Consider the following 9,919-nt stretch of genomic DNA (forward strand, 5'->3'; position numbering starts at 1 on the left):
TTTTTTTCCCACTCTGAAATCTGCTTTATTTGGAGCTTTGGATCCAAAGACTGTAAAAAAGTAGATATCGCTTTGATGTTCTAAAAATACAGCTGTCATGGTCAAATCTAAAAATTCCATTTAACTGTATTCTCTTTATCTGTCCTATATAAATCAATGCTATCAAAACTTAATGCTATTTAAAGAGGAATCTATCCAAGTAAATCATCAACAGATTGTAAATTATGTTAGGGCTGTTAGAAGTCTCAAGAGGGGGAAATTGAAGGTTCCTGTGATGAGAGAAAAGAATTCAGAAGACTCATTCATGGCTTTGAGATGAGCATAAATAATGCATGAAGCATACTAAAAGGAGTCGGGGCTTAAAGGCTGCCGTTTGTGAGCTAAGCCTTTGCAGCTTCGCTCAGTCTTCTTCCTCTTTGTCCTCTGCAGGCAGCTATAAGGAAGGAACTCAACGATTTCAAGAGCAACGAGATGGAAGTGCACGAATCAAGTCGCCATTTAACCAGGTACAAACTACCAGCTTGCATGATTGATATCGCTTCAAATGCAGCCAAAAATATTGGCACGCACGTGCCGACTTCTTCTTGAAACTTCAAAACCTTTCTCTTTTTTTTTTTTTAAATATATCTTTCTAGGTTTCACAGACCATAGTAGACCACCACTGTCTCGAGCAGTGCCCAACCGGCGCTCTCCTCCACTGAGAACCTTAAGTGCTGGACAGTAAAATGGTGCCCGTTTCTACAATAAGGCCATGTCTTCTGAAATGCCTTTTCAAGTCCCACACAACTGAGTCGGTACTACGCCACAAGACGCAGACACCCACTACTCCATCCATGTAGTAGCACACAAAGACTCCAGCCGATTCACATTGCCCCCGCCCCGTGTGGAATTTGCTCGACTATCTCTAAAACCTCTCTGCTGAGCTCTCAGGCAGGCACTCAGTTCTGTGGCGATTGGATAGCAGACCAGTTTTCTCGTTTGCGATTGATTGGCACACTTGTGTCATCTACCGAGGGCAACTGTACCTTGGTATGTCAATAACACCAGTAGACTTGTCTCAGTGGACATGTTTTTATTCCTCTTCTTTATTATGCTGTCACACCAGACTCCTTTAGCCCTTACGGACAGCTTTTGTGCCAGGATGCAGGGTTGATTGTTCTGAGCTCACTATGTCATCAGAAGCTCCATCATTACTACACCTGCTGGGACTTTGGAAACAGCTTAGAGAAACAGGAGGAAGGGCGGGAGGGAAGGAGGCGTCCAACATTAAAAATCATGTGCAATACTTTTTTTTTTTTTCTCCTTCTGCTTTTCTTAGACTATAGCACCCCCTGGAGTGTCCTCTATGTCATTACTATGTAGTCCTGACTTCTTTCATGCACTTCTCACTGTACCGAAAATGCTGACATTTAATTGCTAACTGTGAATTTAAGAGTTGGGGCTAACGCCTGTACTGTCTCTCTCTTTAATGTATATTTTGTTTATACTGAAGAAGGTCGAATTTAAAGAAGTATCGCGTTTAACTGCATTTTATTCATGTCGGTCTTATAAATTTACTGTCAAAATTTGCAGCTGGTGGATATTTTCTGGTTTCCAGTGTGTGCAAGAATGACCTGTTTTGTATTATTTTGACAGTGTTAACTGTTTTTTTTTGTTTTTTTTGTTTTTTCTAGAGGCGCTCGGCTCATAAACGATTAATTTACATTTTTACATGTCAGTGCTTTGATGTGTGTGATTTATATCAAGAGATGACTCACCACATTGTCTCTTTTTCTTTTGCAGAAGTGTGTGAAATGATCTTTGCTCATAACGTGCATTGTATTATACACTTTACTTTTATACTTGTGTCACCCAAGCTTTTGACGAAGCAATACCCAGCGTTTATAGAGAAAAGGTTAAACTGCAGGTGTACCCCCCCCCTACACACACACACACACATCATTGTTTTTTACTGTGCGTACATACTATGCCTACACTTCAGGTTTAAAGTTTTCTTTTATACCTTACTTTAAAAAAAAAAAAAGGAAAAAAAAGGCTTTATTCTGGGGGACTTTTTCAGCAATTTTCTTGACTGAGCCACCTGAAAATCTGCCTCTTTGACAGCTTTACCGACACATTCGGACAAGATTTGATGGAACTCTCAACGAAAAAGGATGCATTCTCTATTTCAAAAGATTTGAGCACTGATTTTAGTGTATTCACTGAGTCAGGATTTTTAAAGATTTTTATTCCTAAATATAGTTTGCACTGTTAAGAGTGTGGCTTTAAAGTGGCCGTTGTTTCAAGGTAAAGTCCAATTGTGTAAAGTATTGTTGGATTTCTGAGGTGTAATCAGTGTGTCTCTTCACTTCAGTGGTCTTTGTTACCTGATCAGCCACCCTTCACCAGTAGTCCAGTGCTCACGAGCTTTATGTGCACAGAATATTTTCATTATTTTCTACTGTATTGCTTTTAAAGTTGCAATATGAAATTGTCAGATGAAGAAACAGTGGAGTTGAACGGCTGCCGGTCGCCTTTTACAATACATCTGTCTGCAAATTAACAGGATTTCCCCTTATTTTTAAGGACAGCGATAGATGACATAATGAAATCAGGGAATTGATGACAAAAAGTTTTGCACTGCATGGTTTGTATGTGAATGGATAGGGGTTTGCTAGATTTCTGAAGAAGTTCAGATCAGAATCAATACACAAGTATTTTTCTTGCCCCCCCTCCACCCCCTCCTTTTTTTTTTTATATTAAAATGTCAATGGATCATCTAATTGCAAACACTTTAATATTTGTGGTATTTCGTGTTGGGAGCAGCTTCTGTATAATTCAGCCATCTCAACATGTTCTTTCATGTTTTTAAGTCCAGAGGTTCAGTACAAGCATAGTAGGAATAGGGAGGAATTTATATTAAAAATACACTCCAGTTCTCATTTTCAGCTCTTTAGTAACAACCTGAGCCAACGGGCTGAGCATGAGGTTTTTCCATTTTGCTGGAATCAAGGAACATGATGTCAGCAATAATCTGATTCCTTTTACATGTCTGTGGAGCAACTGAACAAAAACTGAATGCAGTCCTCTTTCCCCCCCATTTTTAATCTACAGAATACTATGTAAAGGATACATCATGCCAATTAAACTCCATTTCTGAATGCATTTACTTTGTATGCATTATTATTTTTGTACATATTTTAGGCTTGTTCTTTAACCTTGTAGTAATTACAGTCTGAGATCACTAAAACACACTCTTCTTTGGCTGTTACTAACTTGGTGTATACACAGTAAAAATTGTGCTTATGTTTTATTGATAGAAATGTTTACTAATAGTATTTACATTTCAGAGCCTTCTTCTTATGATCCAATAAACTTCCCCATTGAGACTAATTTACATTCTCAATTCAGGTGTAAAATATACCTCAGTTTAGAATATTACAAATCAGGTTTGGGCCATTTGGTAATTCCTTATGAATACAGGGGAAGGGCCCTTTTTTTTTAAAGGAGGAAGAAATGAAATTGGAGAGCCATTTAAATGCAACATTAAAGGTTTTGTCTCACAAGTTAAATATACATCATCAAACCAGGGAACATTGTTAGTTAACTATAGCCTCCATTTCCTGTTCATAGCTGACTGGAGTCACACCCAATGGGCTCTTCTGCTACTGTAGCTCATCTGCATCTAGGTTCAACATGTTCACATTCAGAGATGCTTTTCTGAATATGTTGGTTGCAACAATTGTTTGAGTTACTGCTGCCTTCCTGTTAGTGCAGACCAGCCTGGGTATTCTCCTCTGGCATCAACAAACCCTGGAGATGAGTATGAGGGAATATCCTAGTAGGTAATCCAGTCATCTTGTTCTGCTTACCAAAATTCAGGGCCGTAGGGTGGCTGGTGCCTATCCCAGCTAACATGCACAGAGAGGCAGGTTACATCCTGGACAAGTCGCCAGTCTGTTACAAGGCAAACATATAGAGACAGACACAGTTTAGATTAACAATCTCTGAAATACTCAGATCAGCCCATCTGGCACCAACAACCATGCCTTGTTCAAAGCTGCTTAAATTACTTTCTTCCACATCCTGACGCTCTGTTTGAACTTCAGCAGGTCATCTTGACCATATAAACATGCCTGAGTGCACTGAATTACTGCCATGTGATTAGCTGATTAGATATTTGCCTTAAGGAATGGTTGATCCTAACAAAGTTGACAGTTTAAATAAACTATAATCCTTTAAGCATTGAGACTTCCGATATGTAGAAATACCAATTTTCCATTTGAATATGTATGATTATTCAAATGAATAACCACTCCTCCTAAGCAGTAGACGTTAATAACATAATATTTTTAGTCTTTTTTTTTTTTGCAGGATCTTTAATTCCACACAGGTAAAACGTAGTTTTTTAAACCAAATTACATTGTGTGACTTTATACTGCCGTAATATATGCGGCAGAATGTGAACAAGTAGTCTGTCTGGTACAGTAAGGCTCGCTGTGGCCTCAACGCTCCACTAGATGGCGGAAAATACAACAGAATAAGTCGACGTACACTGAGCCTTGTGAAATGGCGTCCTGATGAGATGGTGCCGAAGTTATTTGCTTCGTCACCACTTATCTAAAACATTTAGACCTACAGCGAGGCTTAGTTTAACCTTGTAGCATAACAAAAACTTTCTCTTTTATTTTTAAGATAAATGACCGCCGTGTAAGCTAGCCAATGTGCAAGGAATCCTCGATAACAGTTGAAAGTTTCCTCACATATTCAACAGTTGACATTGACAACTCACTGTGTGACTGCGTCTTACAGTTTTACTCGCTGTTAGCGTACAAGTAGCAAAGGGTGAGTTCGCCACAGTAAACACAGGACGTGCTCCTGTAACGCAACACCAAACATTTTATAGGCGCTATGTTTACGCCTCTCAACTGTTCGCCGCCTCACTTGACTGAAAGTGCAAAAAGGCTTGCTGGGAAATGTATTTTTTTAACAGTTTCGTCCCGGCAGCGGCGACTACAAGACGCTAGCTAGCGCAATACTCTTCCCACAATTCACCGCGTTGTTGTTAGCGACCCCCATCTTGTGTCCTCCTCATGAATATATATTAGTCGGTATTTGCGTAGGAGGTCGGCCGACGTTCATTTCATATTCTAGCGCTGTGTTTTGGTCCAAATGGGACGCACAGTCACGTCTCCGCCCTGATCTGTCCCTGCTCGCCCAGCCTCTTTCTCAGCGAATTTAATCAGTAAGATGTTTTTTGGGAGCAGCGGAGGAGACTCCGACAGGGAAAGGAAGGCGAGGAGTGAATGACTACTAGTGGAATAACTCAGCAACACCGCCCAGTTGGCGGACATTTAGCGCGGCGGGCACGTATTCGGGCTTTTAAATGTAGAGCTTTTAGGCATAACCAAGTGCGCACCGTTATTTATTTAGAGCGGGGGACTTTTCATTGGCAGGGATGGAAAGTGTACAGGCTGTCGCTGAGGATGGCGCGTCAGATGGAGGCGCGACCAAGTTAATGAAGAAGCCCAGCGGACTGTCTGTCGCCCAGGGGACTCCAGCGGATGATGGCGGTGGATGTTTGGCACCCTCCCGCGCTGAGGCAAAGAACGGGAATAGCCTTTCTCATTCCGCCTCTACAGCGGGGACTAGTGCGTCAAACCGAGCCGTGGCGTCTAATGGCCGGAGCTCATCCAGCAACTCCAGCTCGCTCCTGTTGCGACGGAGGCGCTTGAAGAGGAACCTCTCAGCTGCAGCTGCAGCCACCACTACCACCTCAGCTGTCACCGCCGCTTGCGGCGCGAAGATGAACTCGGCCCTGTCCTCTGCGTCTTTACATACTCGAAGTCTGGATAGGAAGACTCTGATGAAGCACCGACAGAACATGCAGCTGCAGTCCGCAGATCGCGAGTGGGTGAGAGCAGATCTCCACCGGGGCGCCATACACGTCCACGACAGACTGACGCCCTCGTATCCCAGGCCGGTGCTTTGCACTATGGACACCACAGCCGGCGAGGTGGCCCTCCGACTGAGTAAACTCTCCAGCAAGTCGAGCTCTGTAATGCGCATTTTTTGTAAAGACGCCTCCAAGACGGACCAAAATGGGAACTGTAACATGAATTATGAATATAATGATAATCAGGACAAGGTAAAAGAAGACTCGAGTATAAAATGCAGCCACCTGACCCCACTGGAAACCACAGATTTAAGGACCCGTCCAAATGACAGGTTGAGACTTCTCCTCATGGAGAACGCAGATGTCAGGCAAAAGCAACAGGACGTTGATGGAAAACTTTTCACCCCGGAGTCAGAAGACAACATAACCTGTTCGCTGTCAGACTTGAATTCTAACTCTAACATGGATACCCCCAATGACGATGATTCGGAGCACAGGAACGGTGTGGACAGTTATGGATTAAACTCTGGCTCAGATGTGGAAAGCAGTGCATTTGACGACCTGAGCTCCGGGGCCCGCCTCAGTGAACACAGGGACTCCCTGAGTGATGACATGATCCTGGGAACTGAAGCATCCATCCTCAGTCCCTCCTTTGATAGTGCCACAGAGGGCCATGACATGTACGGGAGCTCGTCAGACGAACTGGAACTCGACTGTCCAGCATCGAGCTCAAGCATGGACCCCATCTCCCAGCATCATACTAATGGCATCACTGCTGTCACTGCCAACTACAAGCAGTGCAACGTGGGACATTTAAGCGACGTGACAAGCGACGTGGGGCCAGATAGCAGACTCAGCCCACACAGTCTGGGCAGCCTCCCACCCAGCAGTAGTTCCGGCTCATTGTCAAGAGCTGGTTCTACAGGTAACACACCTGACATCCAAGATCCGGACTGTGGCCAGGGGGCCGTAAAAACAGGGCTCACAGCACACCAGAATGGAGATTCTTATAATTCCAGCCCCACACTCTATGTTCAGCTGCATGGTGAAGCTGTTAGGAGGCTTAGCCCAGATGAGAGGCCTCTGCAGATCCAGAATGACTTTCTCTTTAAGCTTGGATTTAAGAACCCGTGGAGAGTTCAGGAGGAGGGGCTTAACACAGAAATTGGCTCCTTGTTACGTTTTTATGCAGGTAAATGAAACTACGTGTCTGTGTATACATGTGTAATATGACTAATATCATTATAATATCATCCTATTGCGATCCATGTGTGTTTTGCTCATTCTGACAGTTACTGAGGCCTTTATATGAAGCCTTTGTTGTTTGGAGTGGAGATCCGTAATGTTGTAGTGCTTGGAACAGGTTGTTAACCTGTGAAAGAATGAATCTGGTGGATTCAGGCATTTGTATGGTATAACACCATATCCTTTTTGCAGAGGCAGGATAATATTTTCACAGGATGAGCTTGTGCAGTATGAGTGCAGCACAAAACCTGATAACTGCGACAACAGTTTTAGAGGGTCATTATTAAAGGTCTGATAGACTAAGCCTTTTTCCCAGTGATGGGTTGCTATGTTCAGGTTATCCGTGTGCTTGCATTAATGGGTCAAAGTGAGGTCACGTTCCAGAAGGATGTTGATTTTACAGATCTACCTTGCATTACAGTCTTTGTTTGTTTGTTTTTTGTTGCTTCTTCCGGCTTCAGCTATCTTTGTTGGCCTGTAGCAGCACACTTTGCTCCCATGGACACACATGCCATTGGCTACAAAGCCATCACCACAACTTATGGTGCTCAGACATGGGGGCCCTTTCCGGCTTTTGCCCCATTATCATCCTAATGAAAAGCCTGAATTCCTTTTTGGTTGGATGGAGAATAGGGGTGGGAGCGGTATGGCTGGGAAGACCATAAACCCTCTCTGTGGACTCTGTGAATTCTGGTCATTGAGATGCTGCACACTGCCTGTCCTACTGGCATCCAGCACAGCTACTGTCACACTAACTAACTGCTTGCCAAGCTGGGTTAACGTGCTTCTCCAAAGCTCAGGAAGCCCTTTTCTTCACCATGCCACTGCCTCCACCACCGCTGCTATTGCTGTTTGCTGCTGTGGGAAGTCGAGTGTGTGGGTGGCGGTGGTGGTTGAGGGGTGATAATGTGAGTTGAATGAGGACAGTTGAGGAAACTGGTCTGAAGTGTGCAAACTGTAATGCTCTGTAGCTTCCTGTCCCTGGAGGCTGCTGAAACAGAAGTTATTTAATAAGAAGCTGAAAACGGCCATAGAACCAATTGTTTCCGATTGCTAGGATTATTTAATTACATGGAAGGCTGTACAAGCGTGCATACTGGGACTCCTTAATCAATGCCCATTTAGAGAAAATAACAAATCAAATCCTACATGAGCCTGTGCAGTCATCTGAGATGAGCCAGTAGCAAACAGCAGCTGTTAACTGCCGGCAGAGGAAGCCCTCACGGCCCTCTGATGGTGACGCCTCCACATCTCATGTGAGACAGCTTAACTACGATCACCTGAGCTCTCCCCGGCACGCCCCCACCACCACCACCACACAAAGTGCCACTCAACAACACCCAGGCTGCAGTCTGCAAATGAGGCTTGCCTCTTGTCCAGCCACATGTAGAACGACATTGAAGAGCACTACACACACACACACGGGCGATCGTGGCTCAAGAGTTGGGAGTTCGCCTTGTAATCGGAAGGTTGCCGGTTCGAGCCCCGGCTCGGACAGTCTCGGTCGTTGTGTCCTTGGGCAAGACACTTCACTCGTTGCCTACTGGTGGTGGTCAGAGGGCCCGGTGGCGCCAGTGTCCGGCAGCCTCGCCTCTGTCAGTGCGCCCCAGGGCGGCTGTGGCTACAATGTAGCTTGCCATCACCAGTGTGTGAATGTGTGCGTGAATGGGTGGATGACTGGATATGTAAAGTGCTTTGGGGTCCTAAGGGACTAGTAAAGGCGCTATATAAATACAGGCCATTTACCATTTACACACACACACACACATATATATATATACAGGGATGCACTGTAAAGAGAGAGCAGTGCTGATGCCCTTGGGACTTTACTAGCCCGCTCTTCCACTGTTTCCTTACTGCGCTGAAGCACGTGAGGAATGTACGCTGGCTCCTCTAGAATGTCAGGCACGTCTTCTACAGAAGGGAATGAGAGGGCTGAGGGGGATGGGATGTATGAAGGAATTCTGCGCTGACACATGTTGAGCTGTCTTCGAATGGCTTTTTTCTCTCTCAAATAGCAGCGATCGGACTAGCCACAGCTGACTTGTTGGCTGAATCTTAGCCACAGCTGCCACAGCTGTAGGCCTCAGTCACACTGAAGACCTTTTTGTTTTATGTGTCTGGTCATGCAGAGTGGCCTTTGATACAGGAAGTTTAGTATCTAAACTATGTTTTCTCACGCTGTTGCACAGTACAAGCTCTATGCACTTTTAATCGTAACCTAGATATTAAGTATGAGAGCAGCCGCTATGCTGTGCTATATTTTTAATAAGAGTGACATATGAAGTACTCAGCAACTCTGCATGATTAGGGAAGCAGGAGAATGATGGGAAGGGGCTGTTAAGTCGAGGAGTTGCCATGGAGCATCTCGATAGATCCTTTGGACAATCCAGAGACCAGTTTGACTTGGAAGGGGTCAGGTCATGCTTTGAGAACAGACTCTGCAGTGGTCAAATGAGAAAACTCACTTTGCCCTACTAGACACACAAGCACACACATATAGGCTGACTAGATCAAAGGGCCGCTGTCCTCTTTGGAAGGCTGATGAGTGATCCTTTCAGAGCTGCTCACACAGGAGTCTCTTGTAATGCCAAGCCAGCTTTATTAGAATTTGAGTATAAGGGAAAAAAATTATTTAAAAAATACAGAAAATACACACAATTTAAAGGCCACTTGGACTTATTATTAAACTAAAGTTTAGTGGAGTCAAGAAAAATATGTATCTGCTTTGGTTTGCATGTTATTGCCACGTGTGTGTGTGTGTGTGTGTGTGTGTGTGTGTGTGTGTGTGTGTGTGTG

The 9,919-nt window shown here is 44.2% G+C and overlaps 2 protein-coding genes across 3 annotated transcripts in view; both read left to right on the forward strand.

The window, feature by feature from the left end:
• The window catches only part of LOC102206613 (phosphatase and actin regulator 1-like), a 50,724-nt gene extending 47,482 nt beyond the window's left edge, over nt 1-3,242 (forward strand). For both annotated transcript variants that reach the window (XM_005721405.2, XM_005721404.2), the window contains exons 11-12: nt 430-506; nt 636-3,242. In XM_005721405.2, the coding sequence (XP_005721462.1) occupies nt 430-506; nt 636-651 (93 nt within the window). In that variant the 3' untranslated portion in view covers nt 652-3,242. The remainder of the gene's footprint in view (nt 1-429; nt 507-635) is intronic.
• Nucleotides 3,243-5,088: 1,846 nt separating this feature from the next.
• Nucleotides 5,089-9,919, forward strand: part of phlpp1 (PH domain and leucine rich repeat protein phosphatase 1) — a 46,285-nt gene continuing 41,454 nt past the window's right edge. The window contains exon 1 of the mRNA XM_005721406.1: nt 5,089-7,067. Coding sequence (XP_005721463.1) covers nt 5,438-7,067 — 1,630 coding nt within the window. The 5' untranslated portion in view covers nt 5,089-5,437. The remainder of the gene's footprint in view (nt 7,068-9,919) is intronic.

This window comes from Pundamilia nyererei, unplaced genomic scaffold, assembly GCF_000239375.1.
Source record: "Pundamilia nyererei isolate P.nyererei 1_Seehausen unplaced genomic scaffold, PunNye1.0 scaffold00004, whole genome shotgun sequence".
Lineage (NCBI taxonomy): Eukaryota > Metazoa > Chordata > Actinopteri > Cichliformes > Cichlidae > Pundamilia > Pundamilia nyererei.